We start from the raw sequence: 27,738 nt of genomic DNA on the forward strand, positions 1-27,738 counted from the left end.
AATTATAGCTGAGGAAGAATACATATTGCTGCTAAATGGTCTGAATAAAGTACAGTTATGGGAAGAGAGAAATGCCTAACTGCTGTGCTTAGGGAAAAGCAGGTTTCCTTGGAGGGGCAAGACCTGTCACCCACACCAATCGTGAGGTGCAAAGAGCTCGTATGCGTGCAGAGACTTCGTAAGGACCCCAGGCCTGCTGAGCAGCAGCACCAAGACATCTTCACAGTGCCCTAGGTAAAACCAGTAAGAAAGGCCCAGCTGCCACGTGCCAGTTTTAGATTACAAATAATTGCTGTGATCTGTAACTGCTTGAGCAAGAATTGCACTAAGATGCAGTTTGAGAGGGTTGTGAATAATGCAGATAGAGGACAAAGCGTAACAACCCTAACTGCGCTTCAAGGAACATAAATGTAGCATTTTTCAATCCATGAATTAACTTCTATTTTGAAGAACCAAGTACTTATGCTGTCTTTTGCAATGCCTAAGACAATCCCTTCTATGCTGGAGATGAGCAGAACTCAGGGGAATGGGTTGGCTCACACTGTGAGGCTTTTGCCAACACTGGAAATGATTATCCTTGCCACCTAGGGAAAATAATGTTGTGGGTTTTAGGGACGGCACGCATCTCAGACTCCCTTTTGAAGCACAGATGCACTCCTTGAGGGCATCAGAGCAGTCAGGCAGCCCCTGCTTGTAAGCAAAAGGTGGGCTTACCTGTGCGTAAGGAGCTGAGAAGAAAGATTGTCCGGGAACATTTAGGGAGAATTAAGCTGTAAACCATACAATACACTAGAACACAACAAGCTAGACTAAAAAAAGAAACAAATTTTGTTTCTTTTCTAAAAGAGAAACAAATATTTTAGAAACAGTTTGACAGCATGGTGTTAATTACCATGGTTCCTGTTATTTCATTTCATACTTGTGCAGTAGAGCAGCTTACACACTCGTGTCTGAGCTGCCGGTCAGCTGCAGTTCCTATGCATGAAAGGTGTGAAGGCAAAGAATGGTTTTCAGATTAGGCTGACGTTTTATTTTTGAGATAGTGTGGGAGCGTAATTCTGCTGCCTCGCCTGGAATGACACATCAAAGGGATCCTTTTCTGTGCTGCTTTCCCCGGGAAAGAGGCAAGGGCTCATGTCTCAGGGTACTTTAAAGCTAGCTGGGGAGATATACTGGAATATATGTAGAAGGGAAGAAAAATGCCTTTCCTTGTCATGAAAATAGAGAAGACAGTCAAATATTCCATCTTCAGCTTCAAAAACACTTTTTTTAAGTACTGTTATTTGCCGAGAGGATCTCTTTACTTCTGTCACACAGAAGATAAATTCAATACAGAAACTGGAAGGTGAAAAGGAAGCGTAAGACCTAGTTCGGGATAAGGATGAAGTGGATCCAGGCTATTGTGTGGGTGCTTGCCAGTCAAAATTTATGTTTGAATTGTCCTGATACCAAAACTGGAGCCACAAGCAAGGATGTTTCTGCTGGAAATAACCAATCTTGTGAAATACCACTACTTTAAAAAGCATTTTAGAGTCATATTGATTGAGCATAGGAATACTGCACTGAAAACCATATAAATTAGACCTTCTTTAGTTTTTTGGGTTTTTTTAACATTAGTGTAGGATAAATACACGAGCAGAGCAATGTGATGACAGAAGTTTTTGATCTTGGGTAGTGGCAAAACAGCCACGTGCCATGCTTGTGCTAACTCTGCAGTCCAGCCAGACATGACCTGGTAATGGGGAAGCCTTCCATTCCCCTCGATGCAAACTAAGTATAAAACCTTCAGGGCAAAGGCATGCACAATTCAGATTTTCTCTGCAGTCTCACATCTGGAAAACCCTCTGCCAGTCTGTCTTCTGTCATTTGTGACTGTTTGAGAATCATAAAGCCAACAAAGAATAAATTACATGCGGAGTCAAACAATGGCTTTATCAGTGGGATTGTGCATCTTGGGAAGATCCATATGAACAGGATTAGATTGTCATTCTATGGAATTTATTCACTGTACACTGTCAGTACTGTTATTCAAAGAAAACTCCAATTTTATAAATAAAACACTTAGTTTAAAGAAGAAAATGGAACTTTTTGTCCAAACAAAGGAAAAATCCTAGTTCCACAGCTGTGGGGCTCAGTTCAAAACCCAAATGCAGAGTTTAAGCCATTCCTGATGTCTATAGCCTAAATTTAAAAGGATACCTGAAAAAAAATACAATTTCCCTCAAACTTTTCAGAAATCTCTTCATTTGCTTCTGTCAACATTATCCAGACGTTGAAGTGTAAGAACTCCTACAGATACCAACGTGGCGAGGTTTTGTCTCGCTTGTGGATTTTGCCACTTGTGTATGCTTTTGGGAAGCCAGTTTTACAAGGCCTTGTCAGACAGCTGAAGACTGAAAAAGGGAGGTTTTCTCTCTAATTGGCAAGCTTGGTGGCAATAATCCCTGAAGTTGCATCAAAGGGGTTTGGCACACATAATCAAATAACAGGATTAGCACCAAGTCTGGGAACCAGGGTTTCCGCGTGACTTTTCTGCCTTATGGAGGAGAATGGGCAACAACAGAGGAGCCAATGCAAATAATTCAAAAGCAGATAATACTTTTTTTCACCATTATGAGAGATGTTTGGTGAAATATTTGTTTGTGTGCTCAATGGCGGTAAGGAACCGCGCTGTATTTTCTCTCTTTTCATCTTGAAGAATAAACCCGCAAGGGGAAAGGGGAGGCACAAGGCTGCAAAATCTGATAGGGTAGCGAACCTCCCCGAGGTGTGCCTGCGATCTGCTGCTGTGTGTGGAAACCAGTTGGGATGAAGGTGCGGGAATGCTGTAGGAGTTGCTGGCAATCTGCTATCCTGAGTGAACCTGCAGCTGACCTGGGCTTTCCCCATTTCTTCTCTCTTGCAGATACGTTCAGAGGGCAGCCTTGTGGATGGCCCCGGAGCAGGCCAGATGGAACAGGACAGAACCAACCATGTTGACGGCAATAGATTGAGTCCATTTTTAATATCACAATCTTCTCACATTTGCCAGGCAGAGCATTCTGCAGTGAAGCTACAGAACGGAAGTCCAGCAACAGAGAGGCTTGAGGTCGAAGTCAACGGTGACCACAAGCGGCTGTTCAATAAGAGCAACTACGGAGAGCCCCACACAAAGGGAAGCCCAAACCACCGCATTAGCCCTGACCTTCTACAAGAGAAGAAAGCGTGCTCCAAATATATGCAAAATGGTGGGATAAAACGCACTTTTAGTGAGCCCTCTCTGTTTGGACTTCAACAGAGCAAGAAAGTGAAACAAGACAAAGAGGTAAATGGAGAAAAAGCTGAGCCAGAGGATAACTATGAAAAACCAAGCATCTCCAATTGCTACAGTGAGAAGAAATCTGAGATGGGACAAGAAAATGAAGCTTCGGAGTTGATGCCGTCTGCAAGATACAACAGTGGTGGTTCAGAAGACCCTCATGAACTCCTGATTCAGGATGAACAGGAGCAGGAAAACATTAATTGCCACAACAGGGACATTGTCTTACTACTCAAGAACAAGGCAGTGCCAATGCCTAATGGTGCTACAGTTTCTGCCTCTTCCATGGACAGCATGCATGGTGAACTCCTGGAGAAAACACTGTCTCAATATTATCCAGAACATGTTTCCATAGCAATGCAGAAGAACACATCTCATATCAATGCCATTACCAGTCAGGCTACTAATGAGTTGTCCCACAAGACAACGCATTCATCCCATACCTCAGGGCAGATCACTTCCCCACAGACCTCAAACTCTGAGCTGCCTCAAGTGCCAGCTGTAGTGGTTACTGAGGTCTATGGTGCTGACGACTCCAGTAAGCCACCTGTATTGCCAGGTAGCTGTTCACTTCAGAAACCAGAACTACAGCTACAGCAGCAGACTCCAGGCTATGATACACACCGATTACCTGTAGGAAACAGTGCTGTTCATGGAAGCATAGGGCAGGTTCCCAATCAAGACCTCTCTCTAAGTTCCAGCAGTAACCTGCAAGCTCAGAACGCTGCACCGGAAAGGTTTTCTGAGCAAGCAGAAAAAAATGGTGCTTTCTTTACACAGAACTCAATGTTTCACAAAGATTCCTCAACTTCTCCTGCTCCAGAAATGAACAGTGCACTGTCCGTCATGGTGCGAGAAGGACGCCATTCCTATGACAAAAGATGCGATGAAACTCTTCCTGAAGAGATCAAGAATGAAGGGCAACAGCAGGGACCAATGCCAGAAAGTCCCGGCCTCAGCCAACAGCAACTTCACCCCCAGCAAAGGCTTCCGCAGCAGGTGCAAACATCACAGCACGAAGTCAGCCAGAGTGATCTCCGAGCTGCTGCAGCCGCCTCCATTCAGCAGCACCCAGAAGAAATGCCGCCGCCGCCATCAGAGCCTCCCCTCCAAAACCTGCATGCATGCGGAAGCGATGGTGAGTTGCCTCAACTGTGTCAGCGTTTCCCAGGACGGAGAGAACCTGAGATTCCTCCTGACAAAGAAAAGGACCAAGTGAAAGAGTCTGTGCAACAGCCTCAGCGTTACTCAAAACCTGCCTGGATAGAATTGGTTTCCACGCCGTTCCGGCACGGAGAGCTTCCCCACAAGCCCAACGAAGCATTACTGAGATCAATTCTTCAGTACCGGGCAAATACATCCAAAGCAGCTTATATGAAACAGTATGCTGGAAGTCCTGATGCATTAAAGGGGCCGCCGGGACAGCCCCAGAGCCAGAAAATAATGCAACAAGAACAAATTCCTCCGCAGTACAAAAGTGAGAACTCCCAGCTGCAGCCGCATCCCACAGCTGACACGCAGCTGCTGTTCCAAAAGCACTCACCGCAGCCACAGCTCACAAAGATGGATTCCTTGCTTAAGCCCCGAGTGCAGCAGCACCCTCCACAGCAGCTCCATTTCCAGCAACACCCTGAACAACAAATTGAACAGCCTATAGGGGCCCCACTGAAACAGCAGCACTTGAATCCCCAGCCAGGGGAAAGCGAACAGTTCTTGCATTCACACGTTTTGCAACAGATGCTCCAAAAGCAGACACAGCAGACACAGATGCCGTGCAGTCCGCAGCTAACTCCAAACCAGCAACAGGCTCTGCAAATGAAAAGCAAAGAACCATCCCAAACTATTCCCCACTCCCAGAACAATGCAGAGCAGCAGCCAGACAGGACATCTTTCAGTCAGCCTAAAGCAGATGAGTGCTTTCAAACTGGGAATAAGTACATGAAACCAACTGCATTTCCACTGCATAGCCTTCAGCTAGGGCTAGAGCAGGTACAGAGCATGAACAACAAAACTCCCCTCTACAGCCAGAAAACAAGTGCTGGTCTGCAGCATCCCTGCCCAAACAACGTGCACTTGATGTCAGAGAAAAAGGAAAATGCTGCAAATCTTGAACACTTTGGAGCAAACAAAGCGCGTGACTTGCAACACATGCAGTATTTCTCAAATAACTTGCCCCCTAAGCAAGATGTGAATCACTGTTTTCAAGAGCAAGAGCAACAGATGCAACAAGCTTCAGTTATACAGCTGCCACAAAGCTACGCCGGTAGCCTCAGTCAAGATCCCCCGAGCCAACAGGCTGCACCGATGCCCCAGCAGTACTTACCGCACAGCCAGCAAACTCCTGCACACTCACAAGATCAGAGAGGCTGTCATTTGCAAAGCCAAACCCCAAAGGATTTTCACAAGCACGCCGCTCTAAGGTGGCACCTCTTACAGAAACAGGAGCAACAAGCATACCAGCAACCCAAAACCGAGTCTGGCGCCAGTGCAGCACGCAAGCCTATAAAAATTGAGGCTGGCGCAAAGTCTAACATTTGCATGCGCCTATCAACTGGGCAGCTGGAAAACAAAATGTGGAAAAAAACAATTAAACAAGAGAATCAGCACTTTGGCTGTGAGAACACACAACAAAAGAGCATCATTGAGACAATGGAACAGCAGCTAAAACAGATACAGGTCAAATCACTGTTTGATCACAAGACTTTTACTGTCAAATCGCCTAAACACGTGAAGGTTGAGACAGCAGGCCCTATTACCATCCTATCTAGAAACACCAGTGCTGCAGAATTTGATACTCACACCCCGATCTTAGAACAGCAAGCAAATGTGTCTGCTGAGAAAACCCCGACCAAAAGAACAGCTGGAACTGTTCTCAATAATTTTTTAGACTCACCTTCCAAGTTATTGGATACTCCTGTAAAAAATTTATTGGACACACCTGCCAAAACCCAGTATGATTTCCCATCTTGCAGCTGTGTTGGTAAGTGCTGAGAGATGTACTAAAGACATAGTTGTTCACAAGAAAACTAGCCTTGGGTTCAGATTGCAGGGTTAGTTGGATGTTTCTCTAGGAGGGGAGCTTTGTGGTGTCTTTTTTTTTTTTTTTTTTTTTTTAAGAACAGCAATGAGTAAGGATTTACAGCAATTTTTCCACACTGCTTTTACAGTCAGAATATGTGTGCACAGTCATGTATTCCCTCAACTTCCATTCTCCTTGAGCAGCAGACGTAATGACAACATGCTGATAAAAAGTGGGTCATAACATTACAATCTTACAAAATTATTTGTCAAGGCTAGATACGGCTTTTACAAAACATGTCTCGGGTCCAAACCTTATGATTTTTTGCTCTAACAGCAAGACTGTTGAAGTTTGCCTCAGTAAAACCTAAGCGAAGAAGGGAAGACAGATTTTTCCTCGCTTGTTGCATGAGTTTACCATCCCCCTCACTTACTTGCCTACTGCAAAGCTGAAGAGAACAGCAGCTCAAAGAGGCTATACAGGCAGCAATGAAAGAGCAGCAAGGAGACCCTCAGTATCTCTTCCCAGCATACCTAGCCCCTGCAAGCTGGAAGAATAGAGCTGAGAGAAGAGAAGCAGAGTGTGAGGCATAGCCCATAGTCTGAGCTTCCATGCACTTACACTGCACATGGCCAGGTGTGACAGGCACTTCCAGGCCCTACAGCTGGAGGAATTACTCAGACTAAAGCAAAAGATACAAGTGTTTCAGCAGCAGCCAAGAAAAAAGTGTAAAAGCTTTGCTGTAGTTTCACATACTGGTTCTAACAGCTTGGAATTGCATATCAACTAAAAGAGGCTGAGTTTTGGCTCCTGCAAAACTGCCAGATTTAAAAACTGCCTTTTCAAATGCTTGAGATGATACATAGAAGCAAAAAAGGAGGTAATGCCTTTCCAGAGTTCCCTGTTGTTGCTGTTTCTTTTTGCTTTGTAAGAAACAACATACAGCATGTAGGTTTTCTTTTAAAACTCTGAAGCTGTTTTGTTTTGAAGGCCATTTCTCCAATGTAGTTGGCAAAACTTTTTTTCTGGCAATTATTTTGTTCTTCCGGGTTTTGTCTTTTTTTTCAGCCTGCTAACTGCTAACTAAGCAAAAAGAGCTTATTTTCCACTCATGTTTTAATTCTTAGCTTACCCTTCCTTAGGAAATAAAGGAGCACAAAAGCCAGATTCTGTCCTCTTTGAGGAACCTAGTGCCACAGAGCAACTGGTAGAGCTTATTGCTCTTTCCTAACAGTATTTCTTTGTTAAGGAGGTGCAAGCTACACCATTTCCCCACTGACACGTCCAGGCTTACAGCATGCCTCCACTGTGCTCCCAGAGTCTGTCAGCAGCATCACCTCACTCAGCCTTTGGAGAAAAGAGCACAGAAAGTCGCCCCTCAGCCACGTCTGCACACTCCACTGGCTGCCCCTGAACTCAGGCAATGCCTGAATACTTCCTCTGGCTACTGCACCTTGCTTCCCAGTGTCAAAACAGCTGATTCTGCCAGTGCTGGCATGGCCCTACCCATATACAGAAACCTGAGGCACCATTCATAGTACGCAAGCAGTCTGGCTAAGTCTTGCACACGATTTCTTTCAGCAAACATGCTTTCTTCATTTCTGTAGGTGGCAGAAATTCAGTATGGCCTTAATGGCACTTTCTGGAGCTGCAAGTTGCTGCATAACGCGTCTGCTGAAAAACAAGTACTGTACAGCTCACTAGTGTCAATATTTACCATTGTTATCCAATTTATCCTCCTTTCCAGATATTGGGAGAGGAGGAAATGGGAGAAGGAGAAACAGTTGATCAGTGATAACAGGAAAATGGCCTTTTGAATCTCAGCATGAGATTCAAAACATGCTGAGATGTGAAACAACTGCTTGTGCTAGCAAAAACACACAGTCTATATCACAGCTATTTGCAGAGTTAGCTGTGTGCTTTGTGTGTTTTGTATGAATTGCACGTGCATACTTTCAGATGTAAGTGTTTGCAAATGGACCCGAGACCCGTACAGCAGTTTTCTAACTGGTTAAATGCAAACCTTGCAATGTTACTTTTTTACATTAAAGAATGAGGCTTCGAAGTAATAACCTTTATTTTGTTTTAAACAGAGCAAATTATTGAAAAAGATGAAGGTCCTTTCTATACCCACCTAGGAGCCGGTCCTAATGTGGCAGCTATTAGAGAAATCATGGAAGAAAGGTAATTAGTGCAAAGGCACAGGGGCAGATTAACGTTTATCCTTTGGTGGATGGCAGAATTTTTCCAGCTTTTGCACATAAAGAAATAAACAATTGCAAATCAAGTAATTACTTGTAGGCTTAGCGACTCCAGTGTTGCCAACATGACGCACTGTGCTATTCACCAGAGAGTCACAATATTTGACAGGGCTAATAGTCTGCTGGCTGGCATGGGCTGCGCACTTGGAGACAGGCGCCAGCAAACCCAAGCAGGAACAAGTATGCACCAGCCTGCCAAGCCAGGCAGTTGGCAATGGCTTCAGGAACAGGCACAGACCTGGTGTTCCCCCTGCGAGAATGCTAAGGTGGAAGCGAAATGGAGAGCAGGATACCAAACTGCACAGTTGTCTCTATTTCTGTCCCAGGCTGTTAAGTATAGGGCACAACCCTAATGGGCTAAACCTAACTCTGTCACTTTCAGAGAGGTGAAACAAAGTTATTGATAGGATTTCAGCCCAAGAATCGATAAGTAGTTTTGTGACAAAACATTCCCTCCCTTGGAGTATAGCATAAAAACAGCCTTATCTCGATTGTGGATAATCCCCATATCATGTTGCATCCCTTAATAGATATATAGCACAAGTACAAAATCCACCAGCATTTCTGAAGTATTTAAATTTAAAACTGTCACAACAAAAGTGACCTTGACACCATGAATTCTGCATTACCTGTAGGTTTTGGGAAGCATAGATGCTAATGGCCAGATTTTTAGAGGTATCTGGGAATTCAATTCCCTCGTGAACAAACAAGCAAACAAAAAACCTCAATAAAGTCTGAGACAGATGGCAGTTTGATCTGTTAATACCTTAAAACTCTGAACATCGAAAGCAAATAGATGTCTTTGCGGCGCTGTGCCTTGAGCTAAGGAGAACAGCCTCTCAGCAGGGTCTGCTAGCTTGTACTCACAGAGCATGGACCACTAGGGCACATTAAATCCCAGGGATTATCTTTAAGTGATTAGCCCTAAAGTCCTTTCTCTTAGCACCTCCTTCCCTGTAACTCCTGTCCTCAGCCCAGCGCTTGTTTTCAGCTTTGTGAGCAGTTGAAACACATGTAAGCTACATAAATCAGCCTCTTCCTGCAAAGGAGGAGTGAGCACTGACCCTCCTGGGAAGCTTCTTACAATTTGTTATCTCCAAAGCTCTGACTGATTAATTCTTTAATATTCACAAGCAGTAAATAAAATTGGAAAGTCGTTCATGTCATCACATCAATTATTAGAGATGAAACATTTTTCATTTCTTGACTTTGGAATGTGATGTTTCATCCTTAATACTGACCTCATCTTACCTCCCTCCCCACTGATTTCATTTCATGTTGGCAGAAGGAAATCCTGAGAGATTACAGATACCACGCATATGTACTCTGCCAGGCTCAGTAGAATGTAACAGCAATGAGCCATGGCTGGTTTACAGCTGTTTGTATGGCATCAACTGTGTGATGCCGTGACAGAAGAACTCCAGAGCTCCTCCTGATTTTGCATCCCTAAGAAAAGAACACTCTGAAGATTCTCTCAAACACGTGTGCAGTTGGTGGCATTAAGCACAACTTTTAAACTGGCTTCCTGCAAATAGGAATCGACTTTTAAGGTATTAGCACTGCCAAACAAACCTGGATTTGAGTTTAGTCTTACAATAGATATTTTAATTAAAACAAATTTCTTGCAGAATCCATGGTGGACACATGCTTTCTTCTCCCACTCCTTACTTCATGGTCAGTAAATTCTGTTCTGATTTTGGCCTGAAAGCTGCCGTGAGGCACAGATCTGTCTGTGACAGCTGAAAAGATTTGAGACAAGGCCTATTTCATTTGCAGTGTGCAATGTAGAAGACAGATCTCTAGTGGCATCCACACAGTTGTCCTGCAGTCCAGATTAGCAAACCATTAGAAAATGCTAAGATTAAAACATGTATTTTTTTGTGGCTAATTAAAGAAATGAGTGTATGCTAACATCTAAGACCAAGCAGGAAAAAATGATCTAACAGTTGCCTGCAGAATATACATAGTACAACTTGATTTTATTTGTATAATTTCCTGTGACACTAAAATTTCACAATGAGATCACATCCAAAAATAAGTATTTTTCATTTCCTTTACAGGACAGAAGTTTAAATACAAGTATTTGATCTTAAATGTGTCACCAAGATTTTAGGATAAAAAACAGAGGGATGAAAAGTCAAAGGTTCTCAAGGCAGCATTAAATGGCTGCACAGTGAGAAGCAGCTAGCTTGATTGCTCCACAGGTAACAGGCAAAGAATGAGAAGATTATGATTCAGTCTTAGTCCACGTATGTGGTTAAAAAAAAAAAAAAATTATCACCAATGGGAGCAGCAGGATTGAAGAAAGGGAGCTGGAGGTGGAATTTGCCCAGTCCCTAAAATGCAGCCAAGCCAGCACCACAGCTGGATCTACAACATGGATTGCAGCCCCTGAGGTCTCTGATAGACAGGTTCCTTTCAGAAGGCTCACCTCAGCCTGGCATGCTCCTCCCTTGGCTCTGCAGGTGGGGCACCCCAGCTGCAGCAGCCCTGGGGGGAGAATAAACTCAGATACACTCAACAGGTCTGATGCTCTTTGCTAACATGAGTCTTGCTTCGCTTAGCATTTGCTATATATTTCCACTTGGCCCATCATAAGATATAAAAGGTGTCATTTGTCTGAGCAAAGCACAACTTGCCTTTGGGGATAGGCCCTAACAGCATCAGTACCTTGACTGAATGCTAGAGTTGAGCTTGCCTGCTTTGTTTTCAAAAAGGCACCCACAAATGGCACCATCTGGGTGCCCCTCATGATCCTAATTCAGTACAGAAGTCAGGCAGAAGTAAATAAGTAACAATTTATGACCAGATGATAAAGTAAAAGAAATAGATATGAAGCAAATTAATCATAGCTTAACTGATTCATACTGTATCTATGCCAGAAACAAGCACGGAAAATTTAATAGAATGACTACTGCATGCCAGCTGTCCCATGACAATTATATAAATTTCAGAATCATCACTTTAAATTTAACCCAGAAATTGAAGAAAAACATAGAATTCCTTCCCAAAATGGAAAGACTTCAAGTCCACTTTTCACAATGTCATTATCTGTAACAATTTCTTTAAGGAAACAGTTCAAACTTTTGTTTGGGAATATTAATGTGATATGGATGATTTTTACTCAGCTGTGAAGTATGAAAGCCATTTGCCTCTTTCAACATATCGATCCACCACCACAATAAAACCAGCAAGATAAACTGCACTGCACACCCTTCCCCATAACTCACAGTATTTGTTTTTTAAGATAAAACTGGCAAATGTGCTCACATAGAACGAGATTAATCTGCTTACTATGCATATTTTTGTCTGTTTAAGATTTGGACAGAAGGGTAAAGCTATAAGGATTGAGAGGGTTGTCTACACTGGGAAAGAAGGCAAAAGTTCTCAAGGATGTCCAATTGCTAAATGGGTAAGTGATGTCCACAGATGTTAACACTCATCCAGTTTGGCACAGTGGTTCATGTACGCAAACAGCAGTGATGGCCTTCTGTTAGCTGACACTGGGAAACCTAAAACAGCTACTGCAGGAGGCCCACAGCCTGCTGCCGCCGCTGTCTCTCACACTGCCTTTGCTCAAGTTGCCTGGAGAACAGCAGGAATAAAATGTGGCTCAAGGGTATGAAAACCTGAGAAGGAAGGCAGTTACATTTGGATTTAGGATTCACAACATCAGATGTTCTCACTGCTATTTAATTTTAGCTTACAAATAAATCTGGGAAGTACACCGCTGTGATTATTTTTAAAATGTGCTCCCAGTTCAAGAGGCATTAGCACACCCTCTTAGCAAACACTGTCTTGCTTTGGCACAAATTACCGAGTGGTTTGGGTAGGCTAGGGAAAGACAGGATGAGGAAAAACTGATGTGTGATTATAGTCTTTATGCATGCCAGCCTGCACCTTTATAGAAATACCCGCAGTGGCACAAGCACTGAGAAGCAGGAACACTTTCCTTTGAGCAGTGTCTGCTGCTTTCCTCTCATTGATGTAATGTTTCCACGTAGTAGGGGCAGGCGAGGCCACACAACTGGGTGCGGATTACAAGTTTAGCTGTTCAAGTAAGGAAGGAAAAGAGAGACAGCTCCCACGTCAGGCTGTTTGGTCTCTTCCTCCTGCCCTAAGTGCAGCTCTGCTCACGTAGGCATCTCACTCCCGGCTTTCTTTTACCCTCTAATCAAACTGGGTCACTTGTACCACTGTGCCGATCCAGGGGGATGTTTCTGCTAAATCAGAAAAGCTGTTTTCCACCACCGTGGCTTTGCATGCTGCCCTCTCAGAGTCAGATTCATTAAACAGAAAGGGTGGCCCTGGCTTATACTGCAGGTGGGAAATACGGTGTGTTACCAGAAACAAAGAGGAAGAGAGAAGTAGAAGTAACCTTGCACGCACACGAATGCTGTGGTTCCCTATTCTCTCACTCCTCACACTAAGAAACACTTTGTTTGTGTCGGGGCTCTGGGGCGTGTGTTGCTGTGTATGCAGGTAGTCCGCAGAAGCAGTCAGGAGGAAAAGCTGCTCTGCCTGGTGCGTGAGCGGGCGGGCCACACGTGTGAGACGGCGGTGATTGTGATCCTCATCCTGGTTTGGGAGGGAATCCCAACCAGCCTGGCTGACAAGCTCTATTCCGAACTCACCGACACTCTGAGGAAGTACGGCACGCTCACCAACCGGCGCTGCGCCCTGAACGAAGAGTAAGTGACACAAAGGCTGTGCGCACTGACCTGCAAACCCACCTCCAGCCTCAGAGCTGGCACCCCTGCTCGCTCCTTTACCGTAAATGCACGTACCTGCCAAGCTATTTCAGGCAGTCTGAAAACCCACAAGCCTTCAGAGAAAAGCAAAGTAAATGTTTTGAAAAATCAGGGGAAAAAAAATCTCAGACTTGTGAAGCTTCTCAGTGTGTTTAAAGGAAGAAAAATGATTTAAAGGAAGATCTCGGCTGCACCCAAGAAAGCAGATAGTTCTGCCTTGAAATGAAAACTAGATGCATTAAATCATATGATACGCTTACAGAAGCTAGCCTTAACGCAAAGTAATAGCACTTTTTCTATGTCTTTCTGACAGTGAAGAACACATAGATTAAAATAACCTAGTTACCACTGTATTTTGCTTACTTTGGCTGCATAGGTACAGCCATGTTTCAGGAGTCTTTTGCCAAACCCTCGTCAGAGAGCTCTGCAGCCTTGCAGTGCCATCAGCATATACTCCTTTGAGGTACCGTTGATACCAGTATTTGTTAGGGCACCACACAAACATCCCCTCTTTTGCACAAATCCAGGTTTCTCACATAAGTATATAAAACTCATAGTCTTTGCTTTGCAACCGTGAAATTACTCATTGCGATGAACTCCCCTGTTGTAGCACGTGCGTCTCTTTCATTTCTTCATTATTTACGGGTGGAAGAAGATCCAAGGCCAGTGATCCCCCATGGCACTGGCAGAACTGACCTGCCTCCTGCTAACAGCCATATTCTCTTCTTTAGGCGGACTTGTGCATGTCAAGGGCTGGACCCTGAAACTTGTGGTGCTTCATTTTCCTTTGGTTGCTCCTGGAGCATGTACTACAATGGTTGTAAGTTTGCCAGAAGCAAGATTCCAAGAAAGTTTAAGCTGATGGGGGATGATCCTAAAGAGGTTGGTGTCCATTTCTAAAATGAAAACGCCTCATTTGCAATGAAATGCTTTCTGTTGCTCTGCAAATAAGAGATACATTACGAGAGGCCAAGGGCCAGAGCCCTGCTTGAACTGCATATATGTAGGGTAATTAAACAACTGCCAGCAAAACTGATTGATTCCCATCACTGAGCCAGCTGAATTGACTGTCGAGATTCTGACAGCTGGTAAAAGCCCTGAGACTTGAAACCATGTTTGCAAGCTTTCACAATTAGAAGAAAGGGCATGGCCTGAATAACTGTGGCTGTTCGAGGCCTGCAATTGGGCATTCCCTAGTGGCAGAGCAGAAGGGTTACTAACTGAAGGCATATAAAGTTGCAACTGGAAACCAGAGCAGATCGCATGGAGGCTAATATGATGAAACTCTGAAATTACAATAGGAGTAAGAGGGTAGGAAGACTACATACAACCCTGCCCCTCTGATAGTTTCCAGACAGGGCTCTGTGTTAGAGCAAACAGGCAACTGTTTAAAATGAGTCAGAGTAAAACAATATTGACCTTAGCCTGTGCAAATCTAGTTCTTGGACTGCTGCTCATAAACTGATGCATAGGTCCGCAGCTTTCACTCTATTCTGGCATCTTATGTAAACCCAAGCATTTTCTTGTACGTGATCAGTCATGTTTGCATCCTATGGCCTGAGCTGAGAATATCATAATTACATTTACCTTTTCCTTCCTCCTGTCCCCTATCTCCCCAAGAATGATAAAATAGTTCTCCTTCAGTCACACTGTGGCACAAAGCTTTATCATAGCCTGCAATCCTAAACCCCCTACATTTTCTAAGCTGGATACCTGGCCAGAGCCCACCAGGGCACTCTTGCAACTTGTATTCCTGGATTTACTTCCCATGCTAGCCAATACTGGGCAGAAAAGACAGTTTTGCCCTCTAATCTTGGCCCCAAAGTCAGAGGCAGTCAAGGCATGCATCCAGACCGGGTGCTGAGTCCTGCAGCATAGACACTGCTTACAGACAATATAGATGACACAAATAGTATCCTCACCAACAAAAACTTGAAACTACACTTAAAAATGGTAACCTTCCTACTATACAGAAGCTCCAAGTTTTGGCAGCAACCACAAGATATCATTGATGATTTTACAGTGTCATTTTGGAGTCCCAAATTCCAGTTTTATGAGGAGATACTAAATTTTAAAGCACTGAATTCTCTCTGACAAAGCCATAGGTTTTTCACAGCTCTTCTCACGTTGATGAGAAATACAAACTCCTAAAAGTGAGTACACCACTCCATTATGCCACTATTCTTTACGAGATTGAAATGAAAAATCACAGCCTCACGAATGAGGTAGTCGAACTCAGGATCCTCCTCCCGATAGAATGGAGAGCAACTCTGGAATTTGCTACTGGAGTACAGCATTTTTAAAAGGCCCTTCATTTTGAAAGCGTGTACCTTTCCTAACAGAGAGGAACATGATCATTCCTCCTCCACAGCACTGACTGCTAGACGCATCCACAACTTGGGATTGCTTAAGGATTGGAAACTTTTGAAGTCTGAAACATCACAATAATTTTAGATTGTTGCATAAAAAGATAATTTAAATGTGTTGAAGTACTGTTATCACAGGGTGCAAATCCCTTAAATTAGGTAGATTAACTTGATGGAGCATTCAGACATTATTTATCTCAAGTTTTCTAAAGAGTATTATTTTCCCAAAACTCCAGTAGAGAAAACAATGAGGATCATCACGTTTGGACCTAAAACATCTTCATGTTGAAGAATGCGATTCTTTTTAATGTAAACCAAAGTAAGATTATAGTATGTGATGTCCTCTTGCAAGGATGACACTACACTACTAGCATGCTGCTTTCAAGGCTGTGAAACAATGTAATTAAAAAGGAGATTCATGATATTGTCTAAACCACAGTGACAATGGCCTAGGCCTTTACACATCTATCACTGCATTGTAACAAACCTTAACGTTTTAGGTCCCGTACATAGAGTATGGAAATGTCATTGAGCTGTATTTCGTCTACCAACAGGAAGAAAAACTAGAATCCCACTTGCAGAATCTGTCAACCCTGATGGCACCCACCTACAAGAAGCTTGCCCCTGATGCATATAACAACCAGGTACGATGGGGAAAAGGGGAACCAAAGCAGTCACACAACCTGACTTTTACTACACTTCCTACAGCGCTTCATCTTTGAGCCAAACCATGTATGTACATCTTGTAGCAGCATTCCTTTGACACTGGGCTAATGGAAGCAAAAAAAATTCTCAGTTCCTCTTGAAATGCTTTCAAAAGTAAAACCAAATGAATCTTAACTACTAACTACAGCTAATCTTTTCACCTATGTAAATGCAATAAGATTACTACTGAACAGAAATCTTGAGCTCTGCAACACAGTTTCTCGATGTAGAATGATTCACCAGCCAAACTCGTAAAACAGCCATAAAGATGGTGCAAGGCTGGCTGTAGCATCAGATGGTAGTGCGTTATATTGCAATAGAGTCCTGAAACCAGCTTCAAGTCTACTCTCTCAAGTGGCTATTACAGATATGCTTTTAAAACAAAGCTTCCTAATGGGATGCACTCAGCCCTACATATGCACACAAGTGCCTGCACCAGCATTCTCGCACATGGGGCTACTTTATGCAGTGTTCTGTTAGGCCACATACATAGGTGGTAGCACAGTCAAAGCTGTACCACATTCCCAGATGTGGTTGCCTCCCACCTCCATTCCTTAACCAAACATCTTCCAGATATTTGCACCAAAATTTGACAACAGAGCCTTTGAAATGGGTAACGGTTGGCCTTCATTTCCATTGTTCAGGCTCACTACCATTACAAACATTCACAAAACGTACAGCCTCCAGGCTATCAGCATAATTGCAAACTGTGACACCTTCTTTCTTTTCCACTGAAAACGTTAAGCCCAGTCAAAACACTCACTTGCTGTAGCAATCAGCACAGAACAGATTTTCAGCTGTAATGGAAGCAGTAAGCTATAAAAAACTGTCCATTTTTACTAGCAGTTACAATTACTCATTTTCTGCATATTTTAACAGCAATCAGACAAGGTAAGCAGGTTTAGTACAGACTGATGCGATTTCATTTACCTGATCAGATAATGCTTGGAGACTCATTATGGAGGAAATTGTGGCCATGTGCCCACTAGCTGTGGTTATCTCTCCAAACATCTGAGACATTCTGCAAGAGAAGAAAGGTGGAGGAAGAGGAAAAAATGAGGGGGTGGTGAAAAATAAAATGCCTCTTTGCTTGGGCTGCTTTCTTTTCCCATGAAAGTTCTCTAGAAAATTTTTCTTCATTTAAACCATGGTTATGCTTGACACTAGTTGACAATACATGCTTTTGCAAGCTTCAACTTTTACCTTAGATAAGAAGTAACATGCATGGCCTGGCCCATCTCAGGAGTTCCGTATAAGCGTTAAGTTTTTGGGAAAGCCAAAATGAAGATACTGTAAGAGGGATGATAAAGGCCTAAATTTTATTGCACTCCAGTTGTAGTGAAAGGTGGTGAAAACTAAATGGCCTTAATGCTAATTAGAATTGCCAAATTTGTTCTCACCCCAGTCTGGATTATGGCTTGGATTAAAATCTAGAATTGGTAAATTTTTTCCAACTGGACCCAGCAGAACATCTCATAGAGCCTTTGCAACAATATGCTTTAAACACACCCTTTAACGGTAACCAAATTATATGGTAACCAAAAACGTGGATAACATTTCAAGCCATTCTCATTTGATTCCAAAGAAGTTTACATGTTTCAAGTTCTGTTTTGATTTTGTTTTTAGATTCCAGTGAAGGGAACATTCCAAATATTAAAAACAAAATTGCTGTGAGGAAACTAGACATCTATTTAACAAACTTGGATCAAGGCTTGGCAAAATTTCTAATTTCATATCAACTTAAAATAGGATCCATTAAGGTCCATCAAGTGTAGTTCTTTTGTATTCACTTGAAAGGCTCAGAAATTTCAGCAAAGCATTTTACAAACGGAGCTTCATTTTTTATTCACTAAATAAGATACGAAATGGTCATCTGTAAGACTTGATGTCTGATTGCCAAGTCCTTTTCTTTTGCTTAAGACTTAATGTTGCATAATAAGATCTTTGTAAAGCTTCGTAACAGTGAGTAAACATATAGAAATTACTGTCTTGACTGCATTATCTTTTTGGCCAGGGCTTAGTACTGTACTAACACTAATGAAATTTACTTTCAGTGAGCCAAAATATTACAAATAGAAAAGCAAGTTATTATTTTTCCTGAAGTCATTCTAAAGTCAGTTTTCTCAAGTAATTTTCTTGTAATAGCTTGGTATACTTCCAGTCTAAATCTACGTATCACTCTTACGGTTCCATACACCAAAACCGTGCACTGCATTTGTCATGTAAAAACACAAACCACTGGCAGAGAATTAGAAGTAATATGCAAGGAAAAGTATTATTGGCCAATTTTGCAACACAGCAGAGTCAGTCTGGAGCAGGGGATCAAGCAGCAAGGAGCAAAGTAGACACCACATGAAATTACCACAGAACTGCTTATTTGCCTGAGATCTGCAGAGGTGTCAGCAGACTGGCATGTTGTTCATTGCTACGTCCACATATTGGGGTGCCAAGGCAGGCTGTGGTGATATCTGTCATCTTTCCCCAGATCGAGTACGAACACAGAGCGCCTGAGTGTCGCCTGGGTTTAAAAGAAGGCCGCCCATTCTCAGGGGTCACCGCCTGCCTGGACTTCTGCGCTCATGCTCACAGAGACTTGCACAATATGCAGAATGGGAGTACACTGGTAAGTCAGCAACGCACACAGCCTCCTTATCCCAGCAGTAATTTCATACATTTAATTCATTATCTTCAGTCTCTTTAAATTTATAATTACATAAAGTAGATTGCTAAAAAAAGAAACATTACAAGCATTATCTGAGCTATCTTATTACCCCCTACATCATTTTTCGTTTAACTGAATGAGACTTATGAGGTATTAAAGAAAGGTTTAATGTAGAACCAGTAAAAGAGAAACCATGGAGACAATGGAAAGAAGACTCTAGAAGGGCTGAAATGCCTATTTCAGTGTTCCTGGGACAAAATGTTGTATATTTGTCATCTTGATTTTTTAAATTTTTTTTATAATCCAACTACTTTGGATTATATCTTCTACTCCATTAAAATGAAAAAAAAAATAGTGTGGACAGCAAGTTGAGGGAGGTGATCCTCCCCTCTGCTCCGTTCTGCTGAGGCCACATCTGCAATTCTGTGTCCAGTTCTGGGCTCCCCAGTTCAAGAAAGACAGGGAACTGCTGGAGAAAGCCCAGTGGAGGACCACAAAGATAATGGGGGCCTGAAGCATCTCGCATGCAAGGCTGGGGCTATTCAGCCTGGAGAAGACAGATTGGAACTCAGAAATGCTTACAGATATCTAACGGGCAGAAGTCAAGTGGATGGGGCCAGGCTCTTTTCAGTGGTGCCCAGGTGTAGGACAAGGGGCAACAGGCACAAACTGGAACAAAGGAAGTTCCACATGAACATGAGAAAATAACTTCTTTACTTTGAGGGTGAAAGAGCAGTGGAACAGGCTGCCCAGAGAGGTTGTGGAATCTCCTCTGGAGATATTCAAGATCTCCCTGGACGCTTTCCTGGGCGACCGGCTGTAAGGAAGCTGCTTTAGCACTAAGTTGCACGCAGTGATCTCCAGAGATCCCTTCCAACCCCTGCCATTCTATGAAACTGTGAAACAAATGATTTTTTTTCCATAACGTTCTTCTAAGTAGACTTTTCAAAGCTGTGGATTTCATTCCTGCTTGGGATGAGGGTAAAGTCTGCAAGTCTTACGCTCATTTTACACTTTTCCATTCTGCACTCCAGCAAAGGTTCCACAAATGATAACAGAAAAACTGGCTGTACTGGGTGATTTCTGTTCCCTCCATACTCTCTGTGACCATACAGCCAGAGTAAACATGAGGAAAAAACAGACTTCAGATCTGAATAATCTTCAGTTGTGATTTGAAGTAATTCACAGCACAGCTCCTATTACCAAAGAGATTATCTACTTTCTTTTAATACCAACTAAATTTGCCCTGTTTCCAGGGTCTGACTTAATTGAAAAATCAACCACCACCAACAGAATATGTATTTTTAGCTGAGCTTTCTTCAAAAGATTGGCTGATTCCATTATTTTACTGCAGAGTATGTCTGTATCAGCATCTTTTTCTCCACTGAGATATTCTCCAATACCCATTTTAGCTGGAGCTAACACAATAAGCATGCTACAACATACATGGTGCAAACTTCCCAAAATCTTTATGCAGTATTAACATGACTTGCTGCTTTGCAAATCATCCTAAGGGAGCATGAAGCACAATGGCAGTACGTTATATGCCCCTCTACCTCTAATAAGATACCTAGTTAACCTACTGTAGTAAAAAAAAATCTTCATCTGAGCACAGTTTTCACTGCTTTAGCTCCCTGGTGCAATGGACCATACTGTTTGTTTCAGATTAGGTGATACGCATCTATAACTGCTCCTTTCAGCACAGGTAAAAGAAACATAGAGATTTACACTTTGTGTTTCTATTTACGCTGACCAACAGAGCAATGGAAGAAATGAAATTGCTGACTTCTTGTGATAATGTGTAAATTGCACAAAAAGAAAGCTTACAAGTAATTTGCCACGTGCTAATGCTGACAGTGCCAGGGCAAGGTAAAACACACAGGGGCTAGCATTTCAGGCAACTTGTAAGACTGGTTTGAGAGAGTTACTCTAATACTCCTTTCTGACAGGTTTGCACACTAACTAGAGAAGACAATCGTGAAATTGGCCAAACACCTGAAGATGAGCAGCTCCACGTGCTCCCCTTATACAAAGTCTCTGATGTGGATGAGTTTGGAAGCACTGAAGGCCAGGAGGAGAAGAAAAGGAATGGCAGCATCCAGGTCCTTACCTCCTTTCGTCGGAAAGTAAGGATGTTAGCAGAGCCGGTTAAGACGTGCCGGCAAAGGAAGCTAGAAGCAAAGAAAGCAGCTGCAGAAAAGCTTTCCTCCTTGGAGAATGGGTCTAGCAAAGCTGAAAGAGACAAGTCTGCTGCAGCACGCAACAAACAAGGCAACTCTGAGGCAGCAGGTCATGCAAAGCAGCTAGCAGGTAAGCACGTGAATCTGTTCATGTGGTAAGTGGTAAGCTTCCTAGAAATTACAGTCATTTACAGTGAACCTCAAGAAAAGTATTTGTTCTCAGCACGTGAACACTTTAAATAAAAAGCGATTCTTGAATAAAATTCTTGAATGTAAATATCAATGTTGTATATTTATAAATGCTAGAATGCCAAAACTCTGGAGAAAGAAAGAACGAAAGAAAGAAAAAAAAAAAAAGACACACCAAAAATCCTTTACTGTTGAATAGCTAATCCCTGTAGAGGTCACGTGCTTCAGCAAACGTTCCTTGCCATCCAGTATATTGCAAAGCACCTTTAAACAACTACTGGTGCTAGAAGCCATGAAGAGAAGTGTGTGATGTTAGTGCCAAAGAGCAATTTACGCCACTCACTGTTGCTGCTGTTAAAGAGAACCTCATAATTGCAGTGGATTCTAGACTAACCTAACCTCTTTACCAATATTTATATACTTTGCTTTGAGACTAAAAAGCAGAGTGGGTGTTTTCATAGTGGACAAAACACAACAATGCTGGCAGTTCTCATCACTAGATTTTAGAATCCTGGGCAGAGATGTTCATGACTATTATCACAGTAAATTCCACCAAGAGGAATAAAGAGATAAATGCAAGGCTATCCAGAAAGTCACTGAGATACCTATGAATAGAAGTCAGCTGCCCTGTGACCCAGGCCAGGATTTTAACCATTAAATTATCCCATTGCACTTGAATGAATGATGTATTTTTCCTTGTGTCTTCAGTTAATCTCACTGGTTACTGAACTGTTATCACTGTCAGTGAATGTCACCATTGTTGTTTTTTACATAAAGCTGGAGACATATTTTTGAGACAGCTCTGTTAATGCAGATGTAGAATAATTTATTTATTTATTCTTGGGGAAAAGAAGGTCACCTTGCGCGTGGCTATTTGTGAGCACTTTGATGCTGCATTTCACGCACTACTTAAGTGATGACTCAACTCTTTAGACTTTGTGCTTGTGACTCTGAACAGACTGCACAGTCCTCTTTTCCCCATTTCAATTAGCAACTGATCTCACTGGATGCATTCCAGAAAAGAAGAGTAGCCTTAGTAATTTTTCAGATTCTCAGGGCATGGTATTTGATGTATCATATGATACGCTTTCCTTAAAAATATCAGATATATTTATCGAAAAGAGTGTATAAAGTTTGCATTTTAAAAAAAGAAAAAAGCTTGTTTTTTTCTTTTCACATCTACAGATCTTTTACGTCTTTCAGGACCAGCGACACAACAACAGCAGCAGCATCCACAGCGTACTCTCCCTAACAACCCTCAGTCAAATGCTACTAACACTTACTCGGGTTCAGGTTCTGCAAATCTGTATGTAAGGTTGCCTAATCCTGCCAATGCTTATCCAGGCTCTTCATACACTTCAGATCCCTATGGAGGGTCTGGTCCCATGAACCTCTACACCACCTCATCGCAGCCTGCGGGGTCTTATTTGAATTCTTCCAGTCCCATGAACCCTTATTCTGGATCATTAAATCAAAATAACCAGTGTCCACCCTATCAATGCAATGGAAACATACAGATGGACAACTGTCCCTCTTACTTGGGCTCTTACCCTTCTCAGCATCAGCACATGGACTTGTATAATTGTCAGAGCCAAGACCCTATGTCCAAACTAAGCCTACCGCCCATTCAAACATTATACCAGCATAGGTTTGGGAATAACCAGAGTTTTGGTCCCAAATACTTGAATTACGGAAACCAAAATATGCAGGTAGACTCTTTCAGTAATTGCACCATTAGACCAAATGTACACCACGTAGGGTCTTTTTCTTCTTACTCCACCCACGAGGCTGACGGTCATTTTATGGAAGTTGCCTCAAGGTTAAAATCTAGTCTGAGTAATCCAAGCATGGACTATGCCTCCATGAGTAAAAACACTGAACACCATCATGTGCAACCCCCTCCACATTTAGCACGTGACTACCATTCTGCTTCGACTATGTTTAGCGGTCCTCCTAATTCGTTGCATCTCCAAAGTAAGGATAGTGAAATGATTTCACATGCAGTAAATGGCTTGTCTAACACGATTCCAGGTCAGAACCACGATAGGACTACACCCCAAGGTGGTTTAGATAAAACAGATGTGCTGAATCCTGAAAAAGCTGAGGATCCCGATGAAGTCTGGTCAGATAGTGAACAGAGCTTCCTGGATCCGGAAATTGGAGGAGTGGCAGTTGCTCCATCTCACGGGTCAATTCTCATAGAGTGTGCAAAACGTGAGCTCCACGCAACGACCCCCCTGAAAAACCCCAACAGGAACCATCCCACCAGAATATCCCTTGTCTTTTACCAGCACAAGAGCATGAACGAGCCAAAACACGGGCTGGCTCTGTGGGAGGCAAAGATGGCTGAGAAGGCAAGAGAGAAGGAGGAGGAATGTGAAAAATATGGTCCAGACCACGTGCCTCAGAAATCTTATGGCAAAAAAGCAAAGCGAGAGCCTGCTGAGCCACACGAACCCTCAGAACCAACGTACCTGCGCTTCATCAAGTCTCTTGCACAAAGGACACTGTCAGTCACCACGGACTCCACAGTAACTACATCTCCATATGCCTTTACACGGGTTACAGGGCCTTACAACAGATACATCTAACTTCACACCTTTGTTGGTTACCTCACCTGAAAAAAACAACTCGTCAGTAGGGTAGCTGTCGCTTAGGTTTTGGGGAAGGCAAGGGTGGGGAAGAGAACAGTGTTTTTGTTAAACTCGTCGGTGGAAAAGGCCTCGGCACACCAGCAAAAAGAGGTAATCTTGCTAACGCACTTATTTTCCACTGATTTTTTTAAGTGGTCACAGATAGCATGTAGGAAACAAGACCAAAGCATCCTATGCAAAAACAGAAACAAAACAAAACAAAGTGTTTCACAATTTACATTTGAAAACGCTGGCCCCGTTGCTGAAAGAGATAACCTACAAATGGATTTTTTCCTTCTTACAGTTCTGCACATCTGTGACCACTTTTAATGTCATCAAGTTTGTGTAGTCATGGAACAGGAGCAAAAAAATTCCTATTAAAAAAATAATACTGCAGTGTTACAACTGCAGGAATCTTAAAATAACATCTGGTGCTGAATCTACGATGTACTGAAATACTGGAATTACGGCTTTTTAACACGCAGTTTTTACTGTAACATTATTAGTCTCTTAATTTTATTTAATGAAGTAGATAACATATAAAACGTAATGAATAGACAACAAAACACTGAATTTGTTTGGATATTCTAAAAACCATGGTGCTATCTAAGAGAATGGTGTCTTTATTTTAACAGTCAAACAGTTAATGCCTTTATAACAATTAAAATGTCAATGATGTATTCAAATGTTCTTCAACAACAGGGAGGACCTTTTCATTCGTGTATGTATTGAATTTACCTGGTGTTAAAATAAGCTGACTTTTTAACGTATGGGAATTACGAGGACCTCTGGATGTTGCTCATCCAGTCAAGTCCTAGAAAAGGACAATAAAATAGAGAGATATTTTTTTTTAAAATAGTGTTTCAAAAGCACTTTGTCTACCTAAGCTTGGCAACTTGATCAATGCTAAGGTACTGAGACATTAAAAAAAGAAAAAAAACCAAGAGTTTACTTTGATTTTAAAACACAAAGATAGTTTTTTTAAAATAAAAAAAAAAAAAAGCTTTTAATACTTTTGTTTTAGCCATGCATCTGCTAGTGGGCTACATATCCATTTTTAATACAGTCAGTTATGGTAAAAATGGGGCTTACTGGATATAAGGGAATACTTCAGTACACAAAACACACGTTTTTCTGGTGCTCATCTCACACAGCTATACTGTAAACTGTTTTCTACAATTATTATGACAAGTTCATTGCTCAAATATGTACAGTTTTAAGGAAAGAGTTTTATATTAACCACAGGTAATAATTAGCAGCATGCAACAGACTACAACTAGTTAGCTTGGGCTTCTGCTGTTTTTAAAGATCTGTATGCTCTTCAACTATTGAATGGCAGATTGCTTTTGTGTTGATAATTATGTACATTGTGGTGCAAGTCATTTCCCGGTGCAAGCATCCTCTTTTCCAGGAAGATTGAGCAGACCGATGCCTACACAAGATGAATGAAACAGGGTTAGTTCTGTGTGATTCCGTTGATTAAATAGAAAAAAATAGGCAGCTGGCTTGCTGTGGTGGTTTTAAATCATTAATTTCTATTAAAAAAAAAAAAAAAGCAGGAGAGTTGTATAGTAAATTAAATTGTAAACAAGACTTTTTTTAACGCAATGCTTTAGTATTTTAGTACTGTAAAAATATTAAATCTATATATATTTGGGTTTTGAGCTGAATTCACATCATGGTGCTACTCAGCCTGCTACAAATATATCATAATGTGAGCTAAAATACATTAAAAGGTTTGAGTGATGTTCCTACTTGTCATATACCTCAACACTAGTTTGGCAATAGGATATTGAACTGAGTGTGAAAGTTTATATATTGTATACCATCTTTTTCCCCCAATAGCCTTTGAAAAAAAAGAAAAAGAAAAAAAAAAAAACAAAAAAAAACCTCTCTCAATACTTGACATTTTCGCAAGCGTAACTTGAACTTCAGCTTTTTTTTTTTGGTTCTAAAAATTCAGGGATATTTCAGCTCATGTTCTCCTATGCCAACGTGTCACCTGTGTGTATGTAAAGCTGTTGTAGGTTAAATATATTATTCTTGGGTTTTTTGTTTTCTTTTTTTGTTCTGTTTCCTTTTTTCCTTCAGGGATTTAACGCTTTTCTTTTGAATCCCTTCTCTAATTTCTCTTGTACATGTATTGATGTAACTAAAACTAATTTTGTAAATTTGTTAGCTCTTTTTATCGCTATGAAAGCGTTTAAGAGATTTAGAATGTTTTGCCTGTTTCAAATGAATAAACAAAAGAAAGTAGAATGCACTGAGCTGATTAAAGGGAAAAACGTAAGGCAGGGGTTTGGCAAGTGACTGTTTGCTAGAGTTTTTCAAGTCACTCTCTAAAGAAGGCTTCTCGGATACTGTAATGAAAGAGAGAATATAAAAAGGTACAGTCTGTACAAGGGCTTCCCTAAACATGCAAACCTCCACGTCCCAGATATATCTTGTGCAATATACTGTAAGATTAAGTTCGGTTGAAAGAAATTTTATCTAAGAGAATCACAAGCTAATAACGCAAGGAAATCAAAGGAGGCCTTTGGGTTTAATGGTCAGATATTTATTATGGCAATTTTGCTCTTTTTTTTTTTTTTTTAATTCTCAGTCTGTGACTTTACTCACTGCATTGAAACAAAAGTTTCACCTTTTTAAAAAAGTTTTTTTTAATGATGGTTGTGTGTCAGATTAATTAAATCATTAATGAAATCATAAATCTTCACCTGTGGGTGATTTTGTATTCTCCATCCGATCCATAGTAGACGTTTGGTTAATAGGCCATGCACCGTCATTTGCCAAACTGCTGGCAGCAAGAGCAGGAAGCTTAGGTGGCGAATCACTTCTGTATTGTAAATACCCAACCTGCAACTTTGGTGTACAGAACCCTGCCTCAGTTGGAACGAATGACAGAGCAGACATAAAATTGCTTGTATAGGATTATCAGGTTGACTATAGCCATACTTGAAGATGCTTCTGAGTGGTGTCAACTTTACTTGAATGAATTTTTCATCTTGATTGACGCACAGTGGTATAAAGTTCACTTCTAAAGCTAGTGGTTGACTTGTGTAGGAAACTTTAGCAGTTTGACACTAAGGTAATGAACTTCTGTGTGCATTTTCTATGCTTATGTTCTCCTTTTTTAAAAAGAAAAAAACAAACAAACTTTAGTTTCATTCATTTTCATGAAATGTTTGGTATGTCTATAAAAAGAATCCGAGGATGGTTATAAATACTGTAAGTATTGTAATGTAATGCAGGTTATTTGAAAGCTGTTTATTATTATATCATTCCTGATAACGCTGAGATGTGGGTGTTTTTAATAAAATTTATATTTATTTAATGCACTCTAAGTCTGTCTTACAGAACCTTGTTTTTCACTGCCACTTTCATCAGATAACAACAGGAGTGTGCTCAAATGAAAGCTCTGGTGCCAACCACAGCCCAGGAGCCCCACAGGGAGCGACAGCGCTCACAGGGCTGGGGAAGCTGCCAGCCTGGAGAGATTAAAACAGCACTGGGGGTAACAAACTGCATACATCAGCAGTTCAGAAATTGAATACATTGACCAATATATCAGGACAAATCCTTTCCTGAGTACCAAGAGCAGTGAGCTCAAACTGCTCAGCAAAGCAGCATAGACCACGCTAGTTTAGCCACCTCTATCCTGCAGTGCTGAAAAA

The 27,738-nt window shown here is 41.7% G+C and overlaps 1 protein-coding gene across 2 annotated transcripts in view; it reads left to right on the forward strand.

The window, feature by feature from the left end:
* TET2 (tet methylcytosine dioxygenase 2) overlaps nucleotides 1-27,376 on the forward strand; it is a 69,802-nt gene extending 42,426 nt beyond the window's left edge. For both annotated transcript variants that reach the window (XM_042812695.1, XM_042812696.1), the window contains exons 2-10: nucleotides 2,906-6,278; nucleotides 8,411-8,501; nucleotides 11,897-11,990; nucleotides 13,061-13,269; nucleotides 14,061-14,211; nucleotides 16,250-16,339; nucleotides 18,886-19,023; nucleotides 21,012-21,372; nucleotides 22,617-27,376. In XM_042812695.1, coding sequence (XP_042668629.1) covers nucleotides 2,906-6,278; nucleotides 8,411-8,501; nucleotides 11,897-11,990; nucleotides 13,061-13,269; nucleotides 14,061-14,211; nucleotides 16,250-16,339; nucleotides 18,886-19,023; nucleotides 21,012-21,372; nucleotides 22,617-24,022 — 5,913 coding nt within the window. In that variant the 3' untranslated portion in view covers nucleotides 24,023-27,376. The remainder of the gene's footprint in view (nucleotides 1-2,905; nucleotides 6,279-8,410; nucleotides 8,502-11,896; nucleotides 11,991-13,060; nucleotides 13,270-14,060; nucleotides 14,212-16,249; nucleotides 16,340-18,885; nucleotides 19,024-21,011; nucleotides 21,373-22,616) is intronic.
* Nucleotides 27,377-27,738: the final 362 nt, after the last annotated feature.

The sequence above is a fragment of the Centrocercus urophasianus genome, unplaced genomic scaffold (assembly GCF_019232065.1).
Source record: "Centrocercus urophasianus isolate 14NV4802_14NV808 unplaced genomic scaffold, USGS_Curo_1.0 seq_13, whole genome shotgun sequence".
NCBI classification, from domain to species: domain Eukaryota; kingdom Metazoa; phylum Chordata; class Aves; order Galliformes; family Phasianidae; genus Centrocercus; species Centrocercus urophasianus.